We start from the raw sequence: 17,848 nt of genomic DNA on the forward strand, positions 1-17,848 counted from the left end.
ACGTATGATGTATTAGCACGAGAACGATCTCATAGCTCGCCTGATTTAAAGCACCACATCCATGGCCCATAGACATCCCAAAATAAATTCCGCCACATACCTTGAGACACAAGATCAAAGTTTCATTTGTATGGTTTAACGGTTGTATCTCGGAACGTATACTGCTAGGCAGTAGAACTACAATAGGTGAATATACCTGCCCAGGGCTAACAATACGTCCTACTACAAGAAAATGTCGTTTGGAGATCGCAATAGGACGGTATACTCAAGGAACGCTGCTTGCCACTCCACGGTGAATGACTTCGTCGACTTTTGTGACACTGATGAGTAGAGATATTGTAGTGGATTCTGATTCTAAGCTGACATCGCATCCTCTGCCTCAATTAGAACAATCAACGAGCAAAATTCTAAGCTGTCAAATGTCAAACTATTATTATTTGTTTGAAACACTGAATGAATGAAAAGATTTACCTCAATTTGATTCATTAATTAAACTTGATAACTCTTTTAAAATACTTAAGTACAGAGTAAATCTACTTTATAAGCTATTTAAAATAAGTCGTGACTGATTATATATAATGTCGACGCCTCCAAGAGAAACAATACAGAAACAAATCCAGCAGGATTGGGCCAACAGAGAATACATAGAAGTGATCACAGGCAGCATAAAAAAAATTACAGACTTCCTCAATTCGTTCGGTAAGTGTATCAATATCAGCAGCTACAGGAGGTTCTTAAACAAGAAACATTTTAATTTCAAATTCAGAACACTATTAATTTTTCATAGGATAAGGTACTCGCCTTTCAAAACACAAGGAATGGAAAAATCTCAGTCGTCAGTGAAAAATGTAGTTTTCGAAACGATGGTAATAATAAAATAACAATAAAAATGGGAGATTAAACTGTAAATATATTTTCAATTAAACATACAACAAAAAAGTAGTCTACAACTACTGTTGTCTACAACTATTGTTGTCTACGACTATTGTTGTCTACAACTATTGTTGTCTACAACTATTGTTGTCTACAACTATTGTTGTCTACAACTTGCAGAACCCATAGAAAATATTCTGTTAAAACAGGTCAAAAAATGTAAGTCTTTATAAATGTGAAATTATCATAATATCATCAAATTTTCAGACATGTCCTGTAGATCTCGCCTTGCCACTTTGAATGAAAAATTAACATCATTAGAGAGGAAGATTGATTATTTGGAAGCTTGTGTAAGTAGTTACATATCGACGCTTGAAAGGCAAACGTGACTAAGCGACAATGCGTAAACTTTACAGTAGACTAATTTAAAGTTGAAATACCTGAAAACAAAATTTATTTTAATGAATCTATCTGTAGTAGAATCTAGCTAGTAGCTGTAAGATTGAAATGATTTTAATAGACATAGAAATATATTTTTTCTGTGCATCAAATATGGTTATTGCCTATCATTTATGTACAAAGCAGTTATTGTTGCTTAGTCACATTTGCCTTTCAAGCGTCGATATGATCAAATAGTTGTCAAATGCGCATCTGACATCATACGCATTACATCATAAATCTTCTAGATGAAGCTTGTATTTTTTTGCCTTTTTAGACAAATGAGGAAACACCACACCTGATGATGAGTGGTTATTGTTGCCCAACAATTTCTGCACTGCCAGAAGCAGTCTTGCTGCTGCAAATTACAGCAAAAAAAAAGTTCCTAACTAACTAATAAATTAATAAATAAAAAATCCTATTGAAATTATTCCAAAAAAGCACTCACTAAGTTTGGATGTGATTTTTTCAAACATCATTCAATAATGAAGTGAAACTTAAAATTCATAATTTTTTTATGAAATATGTACACATTTCTCTCATAAAGCAATTGTGTATTCTTGTTTCAAGAGTAAGATAAATACTTTCCAATTATTATGAGTTTAAAATTGACCTTCTGCATCAATTTGGATAGCACTATTTTGATGTCCATGGGTTTTTTTAAGTCCCTAGTAGCAGTTTGACTATAAACAAATCCAGTAATCTAGTAATTACCATATAAATTGTTTTTATTTTCAGGTAACTAAAGGTGAAACCTTAACATGAAGTAATCTTTGATAAATTCCATATAATTATAAGCGTTAGACATAAGTTCAATAATGTAGCAATCACTGAACAATCTCTACTCTCCAGTATAACAAAACTGCAATAAAATTTGGATATTAAAAGTACATATTATATATCGAACTACTTTGAAGCAATGTTAAAAAATATGTTATTATTAAGACCTGATATAGGTAAGGTGTGTTTAAATTATTGAAGCCACTGCTTTAGGCATGATGAGATTAGTATTAGGAGGCACTCTGTGGCAAGAATGAATAAAAATAGAATTTCTCTCGCTTTCTCCTCTGCTATCTATTTATTTCTTTTATGTTCCATTTCTGTTACTTTCAATGAGCTACACAAGAATATCTTTATTTATACATGTCTAAATTTTATATCTTTAAGTTCACTAAACTGAATCACACAAGAATGTGTTTATACACGTTTTGTATATGTATAAATTTTATATATTAAAGTTTACCAAAATCAGCACATTCCATTTGCAAAATTAGCTTTGTTGCTGATTCTTTCACCAAGAAAACAAGTTAAATATGTAAAGAAAAAATGTCAATTGTATTAGACTGAACATGCATAAAACAAAGTGGTTCTCTTTCTAGAAATTTATAAATAACTAACTGTAACCAATTTCGCGGAGAGTTGATGATGATTGCCTGAATCGCGGTAGTGTATTTGACTACAGACTCAAAGTAGAGGGGGACGGACGAAAAACTGAAACATAAATCTAGAAGTACATTCGAGTGCACATGTCTGATGTTTGGAGAAGGATTCAATAGATTCTTACTGTTTTTTTTTCCTACCTAAGCTGATAGCCTTGAGAGGCTATATCAGCGGAACCTTAACAAGTAGGTGAGCTCACGGGGCTCAAACCTGACGACGTTGCTAACACGAACCCTAGCAAGAGCCGTGCTTCGCAGAATCTACCACCAGATCGGAAACGCGACCCACTGAGAGGATCCGGCGAGAAACTCAGTGGGCTGTGTCTGAGGGTTAATTTACTCGGGTTACTCGGAACGGTGACCGGTGCTTGAAGTACCTAGAAGCACCATTAGTGGATCGGGAGGATCCGAAATGACGTGTTTGGGGCGACGTCGACTGCTTTCCATTCTTTTACTGCTTTAAAGAGGTCTACATCACGGGACACGGACCTTCCGGAATAAAACTGTCTTATTATGTCACATAAAATGTATGGGCTTGCTCCATATTGGACTTAATGGCCTATGTATTATATAATTTAAATAAACTGTCTACCCCAATGATGTTATAGTAAAAAGAGGTAGATACGTTATATTAGTAATAATACGAAGTCAAGCTTGTCGCGGCGTATGTACCTATATATATTTATAAACACACTAAACTATACGATATTATGCGGACGAATTAAATCGACAACTAGTTGATGATAATATCATATAGCCGCGTGAGCAGAGTTAACTTGACAAGGTTGTAATGTGTGAAAAAGATAGCATGCTAACTAGCAAGACCGTAAACAAGACGAATATATATTACGCAGTGTCGTTGCGATATCACGACTTACTTCATAGATTAACAATTAAAATGTCACAGAACTAACATAAAAGTATTTGATGCCTACGGTTTAGTAAGCAGAATTGATATATTTAAAATGAACTATCATGGAAATATCATGGAAATGTCCTTTCTGTTACATTACTCTTTTTAATCTTGACAGACATCTCTCTTACACTCGGTGACCGGAGTATATGCCGTCGCACTCGAGCCTTTTTTAATAAATTTAAGCTAATATTTTGGATTTCTTAAACAATATAAAAGCAAATCAATTTAAAATTAATACATTCGCATGACATGTCATCCCTAGACTTTTGGGAGTCTTTCTTGTATAGTTTCTACAGTGTCGCATAACACAGGACGGCATTTTAAAGAAATTTCGCGGAATAAAAAACACAGTCAACGTTACCAATGCTTTCACGAGACTAAGCTTGAGTGCGCTAATTAGCTCAGTTTTACGGCGCCACTTTACGAACTCAAGTAACTTATCTACCTCTTTTTACTATAACATCATTGGTCTACCCTATATCCGCAATGTAGCTCAAATTTAAAATAGAGATGAGTAAATTAAACAAGTTTGTTTAATATTAATTATATTTGAATAAATTATAACAGTGATTATTTTACAAAAATAGTCCAATAAAATAAATGCACAAAACATACTAAATAATATTATGTTCACAATGTATTAGGTATGTGTTTTATTCATTTTAAACACTAATAGTACTGATTAATCCGTTTGGCATGCCTGTCGCACTTGCGTTTTACGTACAATTTTGCTTAAAATTATCATTAATCAAAATTTCAATTAGACGAATATTTGTAAGATTGTTTGTTCGTACTTAATGCGATTACGTATCTTTCATCCGTTAGTTAAATTAGTTTGAATTGGACAATCCCTAGCCCCCCACCCCTCCCTCCGCAGTTTCCGTCGAGCCCGTTTTCGCGACGCTAAACAAACTCCAATCGCATTACAAAAAAAGTATCGTAATTTTTTTTATAGTGTAAGGAATTCCTAACCATAGTTGTTTTTTGATACGATTCATATAAATTATCTATGTTGTATTCACTAGCTTTATGGAAAGGTTATTATAGTATAAGTACGTAGTTGAACAATTGACAAAAAAAAACGCTTCCAAATTATTCACGAAATAAAAATTAATATTTTGCCAAAGTACATATGTAATAGGATTGTTAATTTATCGTTAGTTTTCGACACGTGTGCAATTTTCAAGTGAATCAGTGTGCTTAGTGCGAGTTTTTTAACGTTCTCGATAGCGTAAAAGTTAACTCATATTTGTATGGAGTGGGATCGTTTGCGTAGGTACGTTTGCCGCTAGGGGCGCTGTTGATTCACAACAACACAAGACCACACACTGCACAACAAACAACCACTAAGTTAGATGAGCTACAATTGGAATGTCTGCGACATCCAGCGTACTCCCTGGACAACTTGTTACAAGGAAAAAATCAACCCCGATGCGGCAGTCCAAACCGCCTTCAAAGAGCTCATTCGTTCTCGCCCCCAATGTTTTTTTAGTAAAAGGATCAATGAACTACCTATGAGATTTTTTTTTTTTTTTTTATTGCCCTTGTAGACAGACGAGCATACGGCCCACCTGATGGTGAGTGGTTACCGTTGCCCATGGACTTCAGCAATGCCAGGGGCAGAACCAAGCCGCTGCCTACCGCTTAATACTCTCCACAAGCCTCGTTTGAAGAAGGACATGTCATAGCGCTCGGGAAACACCGTGGAGGGGAGCTCATTCCATAGCCGGATGGTACGTGGCAAAAAAGATCTCTGGAAACGCACTGTGGATGACCGCAGTGGCTCCAGGTAGTACGGATGAACTACTCCGGTGGCGGGCGGTGCGATGGTAAAAACGAGATGCCGGTATCATCTCGAACAATTCCTCAGAGCACTCCCCATGGAACATACGGTACAAAATACAGAGGGAACCGAAGTCCCTCCGCAGACCCAGAGGTTCCAAACGATCCGTGAGATTGGGATTATCGACAATCCGAACGGCCCTCCTCTGTATGGAGTCAAATGGAAGAAGCTGGTATTTGGGAGCCCCGGCCCAGAGATGGGAGCAGTACTCCACGCGAGGCCGGACTTGTGCTTTATAAAGCAAAAGCCTTTGTCCAGGCGTGAAGTACCGCTTCGTTCTGTTGAGGACTCCCAGCATTTTGGACGCCAACTTGGCTTTGCCTTCCAAATGACTCCGAAACTGGACATCGCTCGAAATGTCGACCCCAAGTATCCCAATACTCTCGGAAGGTTGCAGGGATACTCCTTGGAATTGCGGCGCCATGACAAAGGGGTCCTTCTTCGCAGTGAACGCGCAAACTTGTGTCTTTAACGGGTTGAATTGAACCAAGTTCAATTCACCCCATTTGGAGACTCGCCCCAGAGAGCTCTCCACTTCAGACACAAGTTTTGATCGTCTCTCTTGCACCACGCTTTGAGAGAGACTCTGATGGCCGATATATCGCGCATCCCCCGTGCTGTCATTCGCATAGCAATGCATGCCATCAATAGACAGCATGTCATTGATATACAGGATGAAAAGCGTGGGGGAGAGCACCGAACCTTGTGGAACGCCAGCGTTAATGGTCATGGTATCAGAACAGTCACCGTCTACAACGACCGTGATGCTCCGCCCATCCAAAAAGCTAGCGATCCACTTGCAGAGACCCTCGGGGATTCCGTAAGATGGTAGCTTCGACAGAAGTGCCCTATGCCAGACCCTGTCGAAGGCCTTCGCGATATCAAGGCTCACAGCAAGAGCCTCGCCCTTGCTCTCCAAGGCTTCAGCCCACCTGTGAGTAAGGTATACAAGAAGATCGCCAGCTGAGCGACCGTGACGGAAACCGTACTGTCGGTCACTGATCAGCTGGCGATCTTCAAGATACTTCAGGAGTTGTATATTTATAATTCGCTCCATCACCAAAGATGGCCAAAGTGCATAGATAACAGTACATAGTACATACTTTATTAATTAAATATATTTTACAAAAAAAAAAAAACTTTGTTCTTCCCGTACAAAACCCCAATTTCATATGTAAGGACCTAATAGTATGATTTATGTAACGTTGACTGAGAATTTCCGTAGACGATTATCCCGTATTCTCCAACAGTACAGCCACGCCTTGTCCGCCCCCACAGCTGGAAGCGGCGACTGCCCTTTTCAAGTTGCGTCGTCTGAACATCGAAAAGTTCAATCATAATTATTAATGCTTTGCATTGAATACTGGATACTCATATATCTATTTAATCATAAGATTGTGAATCCTCCAGTTTAGTTTGATCATCTCTTGTCGAACAGTCTAGTCTAAACCTGTTTAATACATTACAGTTATCGTCGCGTTAAATTTGAAGGAGTAACATATTGTATTCGGACCCTTAAAAATCACATGATCAATGTTACAGATTAACCTTGAAATTCTAATATGTTTTTTGACAAGCAGAGACTATTAAGGGAGCCAACAGCGCCATATTCTTGTTCAGCCATTTTTATTTTACGAGTCTGTTCCATTTTAATATGTAATTTTACTGGTGGTAAGACCTCTTGTGAGTCCGCGCGGGGTGTGTACCACCACCCTGCCTATTTCTGCCGTGAAGCAGTAATGTGTTTCGGTTTGAAGGGTGGGGCAGCCGTTGTAACTACACTTGAGACCTTAGAACTTATATCTCAAGGTGGGTGGCGCATTTACGTTGTGGATGTCTATGGGCTCCAGTAACCACTTAACACCAAGTGGGCTGTGAGCTCGTCCAACCATCTAAGCAATAAAAAAATAAAAAATAGTAAATATAAGCTAAGTAAATGTAAGCTTCGGTGAGTGATCACATGCCGGTTCGCCTTCGAAGGCAACGGAAAATATTGGGTCTGTATTCTGTGTGTCACGTAATTTCTATTGCATAATGCTAATTACATATTTACCTTAGTTCATGAACAAGATGGACGATCATCCTAGCCCCGGTAGCGGCCACCGGATTTCCGAAAGCCAGAGCTCCGCCATTCACGTTCAGTTTTGAGACGTCCAATTTTAATTCGATCGCAGCTATTAATGCTTGTGAAGCGAAAACTTCGTTTATCTGCGGAAAACAAAAAGTCAATCTTCGTTTTTAAAATCTATTGCCTAACTTCGACAGGTTTTATAAATCGCTGCCATACCGGATTTACTTTTTTTTTTAACCTAAGCTGGTAGCCTAGAGAGGCTATTCCAGCGTAACCCTAACTAGTAGGTGAGCTCACGGGGCTCAAACCTGACGACGTTGCTAACACGAACCCTAGAAAGAGCCGTGCTTCGCAGAATCTACCACCGGATCGGAAACGCGACCCACTGAGAAGATCCGGCGAGAAACTCAGTGGGCTGTGTCTGAGAGTTAATTTACTCGTCGAGCCCTTCGTCGCAAGCGACGGGTTCGTCGCAAGCGACGGGTTCGTCGCTACTAGTTAGGGTTACGCTGGAATAGCCTCTCTAGGATACCAGATTAGGTTAAAAAAAAAAGTAAATCCGGTATGGCAGCGATTTATAAAATATTTCTTTGATATTTTTCTTTTTATTGCCCTTGTAGGCAGATCAGCATACGGCTCACCTGATGCTGACTGATCAGTGGTTATCGTCGCTCATGGATGTCAGCAATGTCAGGAACAGAGTTAAACCACTGCCTACCGCTAAAACTACCGCTTGGTATGTTTCCTTAAAACATGTTAACACAAAATCCAAGCCATTTCGGCTTCGTGGTAAATTATACCGCTTGGTATGTTTCAGGGTTTTAACATAAAATCCAAACCATTTTGGCTTCGTTGTAAATTAGAGTTACGTTTTCGTTTATCTATCATATCTACCTCAAATAAATCTACATCGTTGACTCCATATTTATGTTGGATCAACAACTTCCTCACGGCTTCAATAGCTCCTGCTGCAGTGTCCTGAGGGTCTACCCCGACTGTTGTCCACCCGACCAATCTTGCCAGGGGTTTTAGGTTTTGGGTTAAAACGGATTCTTCGCTCGCGAGGACTAGGGCAGCAGCGCCATCCGCTGGTGCCTAAAATTTAACAACGATGTTACATACTACTACTACATCACTGAATGCACTCGTCGTCGTCGTGGCCTAAGGAATAAGACGTCCGATGCATTCGTATGTAGCGATGCACCGGTCTTCGAATCCCGCCGGCGGGTACCAATTTTTCTAATGAAATACGTACTTCACAAATGTTCACGATTGACTTCCACGGTGAAGGAATAACATCGTGTAATAAAAAAAAATCAAACCCGCAAAATTATAATTTGCGTAATTACTGGTGATAGGGCGTCCTGTGAGTCCGCACGGGTAGGTACCACCACCTATTTACAACCGTGAAGCAGAAATGCGTTTCGGTTTGAAGGGTGGGGTGGCCATTGTACTGTAAAAACTGAGACCTTAGAACTCATATGTCAAGGTGGCACTTACGTTGTAAATGTCTATGGACTCCGGTAACCACTTAACGTCAGGTGGACCGTGAGCTCCTCCACCAACCTAAGCAATAAAAAAAGAAAAAAGAAAAAATGTGCTTTTTTATCCCTCTGATTTGTTACAGTCAGAATGGCTAATCTATGATTGAAGTACTTCTATCATGAGATTGAAGTGTCGAATTGTATTCGTTTTTTTAAATTAAGTACCTATCATCATTATCATAGTAGGTTCTCTAGGTAGGGTACTCTTGGCAGAGCAGTCGTGTTATTGTGGAATCCTTGTTTATTAAAGCCTTCATAGATGTCCTCCATAGTTGCCAAGTGAGGCTTGGCGCGCGCACTCGTTAAGTGAGGTTTTAGTATGGTCTTTCACCTGATCAGTCCAGCGCATGGGGCTTCGTCCACGAAATATTTTACCATTGACCCTACCCTGAACATCAAGTTTCTCGATAGTCTCTGCTGGCCGTCGCGATACGTGTCCAAAATATCGAATAATCCTGAATTGCATGGCAAATTAAGTATACATACTTATAAATGCTAAAGCGAAACAGTTTGCTGTAGGTACAAGCCCTTAGAAGCGGTGTATGTTTAGTGACTATTACATATCTATCATTTTTTTATTGCTTAGATGAGTGGAAGAGCTCACAGCCCACTTGGTATTAAGTGGTTACTGGAGCCCATAGCCATCTACGACGTAGATGCGCCACCCACCTTGAGATGTAAGTTCTAAGGTCTCAAGTATAGTTACAACGGCTGCCCCACCCTTCAAACCGAAACGCATTACTGCTTCACGGCTCAAATAGGCGGGGCGGTGGTACCTACCCGCGCGGACTCAGAAGAGGTCCTGCCGCCAGAAATTACGCAAATTAAAATTTGCGGGTTTGGTTTTTATTACACAATGTTATTCCTTCACCGTGGAAGTAAATCGTGAACATTTGTCGAGTACGTAATTCATTAGAAAAATTGGTACCCGTTTGGGATTCGAACACCGGTGCATCGCTCAACACGAATGTATCGGACGTCTTATCCTTTAGGCCACGACGATTTCAGTCTCATAGTTTATTTATCGACTTACAGCAGAATTGCCGGCAGTTACAACATCCCCGTTGTCTATTAACGCAGGAAGTGCGTTTAAACTTTCAACGCTAACATCCAGTTGGCACGGTTGGTCTGCCTCAACTAGAACATCTTTCTTTTTAATCTTCACACTAAGGCTTGTTAGTTCGTTAATGAACAGTTTCGATCTCACTGCTGTAAAAGAACAAATTGTTTTTAAATCACTCGCAATAAATAGTTTAAATACATTAAATTATTAAATTAAAATGAAAGGAAATTTTGGACAAATAAAAAATCATTCTTTAACCCTTTGAGTGCGAAGCCGATCGAATCTCTATTATTCGACTATTTGCTCAATTTGATTATAGTTATTGGGTATAGAATTTTACGGACGTGTCTTAACGCGTGCATCTATAACGTTTTTAATAAATTTATAACATTTATAAATAACCATTTTAAACTATTTTGCTGTAAATTTAGAGCATTAATTTTTGTATTTTTTTAAGTTGTTGTGGAAGGTAGTTTTTTACAAAAATCCTATAACAATTTTTATAAAATCTGTGAAATTATGCTCAGCACTAAAAGGATTAAGGCAGTGTTCTGAATGAGGTCACCTTGAAGTACGAGGTCGAAAATATCAGTTGAACGCAGAAAGTCTTCGCGACAAAAGTAGGCAAGATGGTGGGACCTACCCGTGTAAGATTTTAAGTAGTCTTACCACGAGCATGGGCGGCTTTACCCATGGTGCAGAGTGTGGTCGTAGCGGCGTTGAGGAGCGCCGGTCTCGGCCCTTCTATCGAATCTGTTACATTTGTACCAACCCTCATTTTCCCCCTATCTATTCGGTGGAAGCCTAAGGGGCTATTCCAGCTTCGCGCGGAAGGGTAGCTGAGCTCGCAGACCCAACCTTTGAAAATTTACGTTGGCTAACACCAGCTCTATCTAAAGCAGTGCTTCGCAGAATCTGCCACCAAATGGAAATCGCAACCCACGTGGGATAGTATCTATTCAATTTTGACCGTGCTCTTAGTAAACGACGCTAGGGTAATGAATACACACGGGCGTACATGGGCTAGAGACGCCGAGAATGATTAGTCAAGACTAAAATACGAAAATTAAAACGATTGTTGCTTCAAATAATTTCATGGCCATCACCTTAATTCGCGTACCTTCTTTCCATTTATCGTAACTCTGTACAGTATAATCGTCAACATTCTTTCTTCCAATGCCGTATTTCTTAGACGTCTCCTCGGCCATTCTCTGTAACGACCTCCCCGTGTGACTGTCCAAGAACTCCCTCTGTATATGATCCTCGAATTGATATGAAGCGCCAAGAGCAGTTCCGAATCGCAATTTTCTGACTAACATCGGTAGCGAGGACATTTGCTCTGTGCCTCCAGATAAACAGACATTGGACGTTCCGAAAACAATATCCTAGAACGAATATTCACTATGTACTTGTTAGTATTTCTTGTAGACAACATACACATAGCATTTTTTTTATTGCTTATATGGATGGACAAGCTCACAGCCCACCTGGTATTAAGTGGTTACTGGAGCCCATAGACATCTACAACGTAAATGCGCCACCCACCTCGAGATATAAGTTCTGAGGTTTCAGTATAGTTACAACGGCTACCCCACCCTTCGAACCGAAACGCATTACTGCTTCACGGCGGAAATAGGCGGGGCGGTGGTACCTACCCGTGCGGACTCACGAGAGGTCCTACCACCAGTAATTTTTGTAGACAACATACACATAACATCGTGTAATAAAAATCAAACCAGCAAAATTATAATTTGCGTAATTACTCGTGGTAGGACCTGTTGTAAGTCCGCACGGGTAGGTACCACCACCCTGCCTATTTCTGCCGTGAAGCAGTAATGCGTTTCGGTTTGAAGGGTGGGGCAGCCGTTGTAACTATACTGAGACCTTAGAAGTTATATCTCAAGGTGGGTGGCGCATTGACGTTATAAATGTTTATGGGCTCCAGTAACCAGTTAACACCAGGTGGGCTGTGAGCTCGTCCCCCCATCTGAGCGATAAAAAAAAACACATGCACAGCAGCATAAGTTAGTAATTTATGCGCAGTAAAGTTATTCTAATACAATTATTGGGAAAGTTGTTGGAAACCGTTAATACTGTTTCTAAGTATTTTGACGGCCGTCTGGTGTAGTGGTAAGTGACATGGTCACTACACAAGGGGGTCGCGGGTTCGAATCGCGCCAAGGGAAGATATTTGTATGATAAATATAAATGTATTTTCCAGGGTTATGGATGTATATTAAATATATGTATGTGTATAATAAAAATCTTACATTTATATCCGTTATCTGGTACCTGTAACACAAGTTCTTTACGAACTTATCACGGGACCAGTTAACGTGGCGTGATTGTTAGTAAAATATTTATTATTATTATTATTATTATATTTATTATGGCATGACGGATGTCCATGATTCACTTTTTATCAGCTGAGCTCGCTTAGCTTCGTTGTCAGTAAAGATATGAAAACAAATTGACTTTTTACCACAGCACCAGAAATGACGGCTTGGATTCCAGTACCGCAGGCTTTGCTGACGCCTAAGGCTGGTCTCTCAATGGGTAATCCGGAATAAATCCCGCAATATCTTGGAGTCTTTCCTCCATCACATTGACTTAGCTGAAAATATTGATATAAAAACTTTCACCTAATAGTTCACTTTATGTTTCTGATAAAACGATGATGATAATGATAAATTCCATGAAACTCTTGATTCTTTTGAACCTAGGTACGGTTGGTGTCAAAAGATCAGAATTTTCAGTACCTTATTGGATAGCTAAACATTGGCGGGAAGAATACGTTCCTAAAAATGAAGACAGGACTATAAAAAATAGTAGTGTTTAAATTTTATTTTGTTACAATTAGCTACAATAAAAAACGGCGGCTGATTTCGATTTCGATTGTTTTTTCATCATTTTTTTTATATCAGTCCAGTTACAGTTCGTACATACAAAAATACATTCAGATCCGGAATCTCAATATTTCACAGACATATCGACTCCGACCGGGAATCGCAACTTAGTTATTTTTTAATTAAAAACAAAAAAAAAACAATTTATAATTACGAGTATCACTTGACCGACCACGTGGTTCGATCGATTATCTATGTTTTTCAGTTATATAAAAGCACTTTTTAAAACACGCTAATGCATCTCTTTAGTCACTTGACCGCTTCTATGAGGTATGAATACCCAACTTATTGTATGAATTAATTGGGGGTACGTAATAACGTACTTAGAAATAATACCTTCTTCAGGATTTCAACCATGGTATAGTCACTCGATAATTATAAATTAATTACGCCACAACGAAGAAAAAAAATTTGAAAAAACTTTTTTAATGATGACCATGATTTAAAAAAAAACATACACTGGTAAACACGTACATAATTAACATTGCCGACCACAGTTTGATCTATTACGCTAGCCTCAATATTGGCAGCACGAATTGCATCCTTTGCTGCGGCTGCGAAAAGATGGCACGCTTGTACGTCTCTTAGCGGGCCGCCATAGTTGCAAAATGGCGTACGTTTTGCGCCAATTATGAATATCCCTGTTAAAGAAGTTTAATTTTGTTAAATTTCTGTTCTATTTAACTCATCATTATATAATATAATGTGTAGTTCAAAATTAAATGCATTCCTACATCCCGTGTAGGAATTTGGTCGAAACTGTGAAAAGGTATTGGTTGAGAGCAGAGAACTATTTTAGAACTATTCTAAGATTAGAGTTTGGCTATTTGAGCTACGCCGTGACTGGTAGGTGAGCTGACGGGGCTCAACCTGAGAGGATGTCCTAATATTGGCCTTAGCAAGAGCAGTGCTTCGCAGAATCTATTCTGGAATCACAACCCACTGAGAAAATGCAGCGAGAAACTCACTAGGTCAATGGGGTTAAAGAGAGCTAAGATTACACCTTCGATAAAAGTCCAAACAGAAGGTACCTAACATAGCAAAAGTAATATACACATAAATTATCTAAAATTTTGTCGAATATAACCAGTTAGAAATGGATTTTATATTTTACAATAAAACTTCAAATTGTAATTTCGAAAATGTTTGCCAAGAGTATTGACATGCCACAAGTTAATTAGGTACATAATAAAGTATAGCACCCATATTCATAACCGCCGATTAATATTATTAATATTAAGTGTGAAAGATTTTAATTAGGGTAAAATTACCGTGTGAGTACAAAGATGACGTATGATATCCATGAATGGACAAAGAGGACGTGCAGTGTCGATCCCGCATTGTGGGACAAGGACAATTACTTTATTTATTACTGGTGGTAGGACCTCTTGTGAGTCCGCGCGAGTGGGTACCACCACCCTGCCTATTTCTGCCGTGGAGCAGTAATGCGTTTCGGTTTGAAGGGTGGGGGCAGCCGTTGTTACTAAACTTGAGACCTTAGAACTTATATCTCAAGGTGGGTGGCGCATTTACGTTGTGGATGTCTATGGGCTCCAGTAACCACTTAACATCAGGTGGGCTGTGAGCTCGTCCACCCATCTAAGCAATAAAAAAAAAGACTCCAGCTTTTTCACATGTTCGGAAATTATCATTAGCTGACTGATGTCCACTGCTAGCAACAATATACACGAGATCCCCTCCATGGTGTTTCCCGAGCGCTATGACATATCCTTCTTCAAACGAGGCTTGTGGAGAGTATTAAGTGGTAGGCAGCGGCTTGGCTCTGCCCCTGGCATTGCTGAAGTCCATGGGCGACGGTAAACACTCACCATCAGGTGGGCCGTGTACCTACTCGTCTGCCTACAAGGGCAATAAAAAAAAAGACAATAGTGCACTCTCACAGCACGCAGATAAGATATAACAGATAGAAATGCACATCAGAAGAGAAGTTTTTATTTATTTCTCAGTTAATATGCAAATAGGTAGGTAACAATGCAACAAACTGTGTGAAATTATAAACAATCAAGTATTAATAGAATGATAATAGCTAAAATAGCAATGTTTGAAAATATCGATTAAATTACTGTTGATAATGACAACATGCCACACGCGTCTTTTATTTAAAAAAAAATTAAGCCGATTAAGATCCCAACCATTCTGATAATATACACTCGGGTGCACTGAAATCGCACATCTGTACATTTTTTGAAAAATATTATTTCTTCTTCTCTGTCGTTTCCTCATTGCTGAGGGTCGTGACCACCTTGGTCCAGTTTTTGCACCAGAAATATTATTTACTTCTTTTAATTTAAAAAAAATACATATATTTTTTAACATAGGGTTAAAGGTTAGTTCAATACCTATTCAATGATACCATAGAAGTGGAGATAAGGTTACTTTCTTGAGGAAAATAAAATGCAACAACAATTTAATCTTTATTGCTGGTGATCTATGGTGAGCTGGCGTCAATTTAGGGCCATTTCCTGGCCTATGCGCAGTCAAACCACCTTCGGCAAGTCTCCTTCTGACTGTCCACCTGCTGACTACCACTTCACGCACCTGTTGAAGCTGCTGTGCAAGTTCAACGGCAGTCAAACGACGATTTCGCAACGCTGTCGTTACAAGAAATCTGTTGTCGCGCTGTGTTGTAGCTCTTGCTCGACCAGATCCTCGTCGCCTTTCAAAGCCACCAGTCTCCCGATAGCGCTGGTACACACGACGAACTGAATATCGGCTGATATTCAGTTGTCGAGCTACAGCACTCTGGTTCTGGCCCGCTTCAATTAGAGCGACGACTTGAGCGGCTTTTTCCGGAGTAGTATCCATCTTTTTCAGACAAATGCAATTGGAGTCACTAAAGGTCTTATCAGGTTAAGCGTTGGCTTGCAACTGATGACGTTTTACACAAAACATGCCTTTTTATACCTGCAGTTGGTCTTGCAAACTGCAGTGAGTTGAGGGAGCAATTTTTGGAGTTTGCTGTTGTCGTTTTGTTTCAGCAGGCAGGTAAACTTATCATGTCTTATGTGGTATCATTGAATAGGTATTGAACTATCCTTTAACCTTGTGTTAAAAATATATGTATTTTTTTAAATAAAAAGAAGTAAATAATATTTTTCAAAAAATGTACAGATATGCGTTTTCATTGCTCCCGAATGTATTAAGTGTATAATCTATGATTCTGATCGCATGATTCGTAACCTGTGATCGCGGTCATATTTCATTAGACTAAAATTTCAGTGACATCAGTTAAAAATAAACAATATAAAATAATAAGGACTGTGATATAAACAGAAATATTATAATAACACAATAATAAGGAAATAGATATATTAAAATTATATATTAATAAAAATAACCTCTTTACGATCAACAACACTATAACTTTTTACAATACTATTTAAAATTTAAATTACCACCTTTTTATTATACATAATAATGCCAATATAAAAGATTCTTTATTTGTGTTAGCCAAATTACTAAAACCGAAACTCACTAACCTTTCCCTGCCAAAGACATCGCTACTGAAGACCAAAATTATTGTATTATCTCTTTTATCGTATCTTGTAACAAACATTGGCACTGCACTAACACTGATAAAAAATATCTAAACCGGCAAAATTTTTAATAAATCAACATTTTTATTATGTAAATTACGCATCAAGTTGTCAGGTAAGTAGTTGTTGCAAAAGCAATCATTATTTTAACCGTGTAAGTAAACTTATAAATCGTTGTTGTTGTATATATATTGTGCGATTGTTATGTAATGTTATCGGGTTTTGTCAAAAACAATTTTAATGTAACAGGCGTGACGCCGAATAGCCGTTGTTATCGTTCAAGGTCACTGTCTTCTCTACGTAAGTGTTGTAATGTATTAAATTGGTATTTGCCTTAAAGTTACAAATGAGCAAAATCTTTTGTGTGACAATTCGATATGACGTTATTGGTTAATTAATGGTTAATCACGACATAGTATAAAACAAAGTCGCTTTCTCTGTCCCTATATCTACCTATGTATGCTTAAATCTTTAAAACTACGCAACGGATTTTGATGCGGTTTTTTTAATAGATAGAGTGATTGAAGAGGAAGGTTTATATGTATAATAACATCCATTAAATAGTGGAGAAACCAATAATAAATTACAGTTTCCGAAGCGAAGCGAGGGCGGGTCGCTAATGAAATATAAATATAACCAAATTATTATTATATTATTACCAGAATCTTAGATGAAATAGAATTCAAACTAAGTTCGTCTACCTTTCGACATGTCAATTAGCTACATCTTTATTGTTGCAAGCATTGGGAAAATGCTGCTAAATATTATTGAATGCGAGAAGGCGAAAAAACTAATCTATACTAATCTATAATAATATTATAAAGTTGAACAGTTTGTTCGTTTGCACGCGCTAATCTCAGGAACTACTGGTCCGATTTGAAAAATTCTGTTTTTTTTTATTATTGCTTAGATGGGTGGACGAGTTCACAGCCCATCTGGTGTTATGTGGTTACTGGAGCCCATAGACATCTATGTCGTAAATGCGCCACCCACCTTGAGATATAAGTTCTAAGGTCTCAGTATAGTTACAACGGCTGACCCACCCTTCAAACCGAAACACATTACTGCTTCACGGCAGAAATAGGCAGGGTGGTGGTACCTACCCGTGCGGACTCACAAGTGGTCCTACCACCAGTAAAGTCTAGTCTCTGTGTTAGATAGCTCATTTATCAAGGAAGGCTATATAACATCACGCTAA

General features: G+C 38.6%; 2 protein-coding genes across 2 annotated transcripts; one reads left to right on the forward strand and one right to left on the reverse strand.

Moving 5' to 3' along the window:
* The first annotated feature begins 68 nt into the window (after positions 1-68).
* LOC101738392 (probable protein BRICK1-B) lies at positions 69-4,306 on the forward strand. The gene is made up of 3 exons (XM_004926938.4): positions 69-699; positions 1,141-1,223; positions 2,050-4,306. Exons 1-3 carry the CDS (start codon positions 579-581, stop codon positions 2,074-2,076), a joined length of 231 nt encoding a protein of 76 aa, XP_004926995.1. The 5' UTR covers positions 69-578; the 3' UTR covers positions 2,077-4,306.
* LOC101738252 (3-ketoacyl-CoA thiolase, mitochondrial) lies at positions 4,195-17,230 on the reverse strand. Its single transcript, XM_004926937.5, has 8 exons — positions 16,594-17,230; positions 13,568-13,734; positions 12,670-12,801; positions 11,308-11,572; positions 10,158-10,333; positions 8,475-8,675; positions 7,563-7,717; positions 4,195-6,823 (listed from the first exon to the last, which is right to left on the reverse strand). The coding sequence occupies exons 1-8, from the start codon at positions 16,610-16,612 to the stop codon at positions 6,739-6,741; spliced, it is 1,200 nt and encodes a 399-aa protein (XP_004926994.1). The 5' UTR covers positions 16,613-17,230; the 3' UTR covers positions 4,195-6,738.
* Between the last annotated feature and the right edge of the window lie 618 nt (positions 17,231-17,848).

Source organism: Bombyx mori, chromosome 19 (genome assembly GCF_030269925.1).
Source record: "Bombyx mori chromosome 19, ASM3026992v2".
Classification (NCBI taxonomy): Eukaryota; Metazoa; Arthropoda; class Insecta; order Lepidoptera; family Bombycidae; genus Bombyx; species Bombyx mori.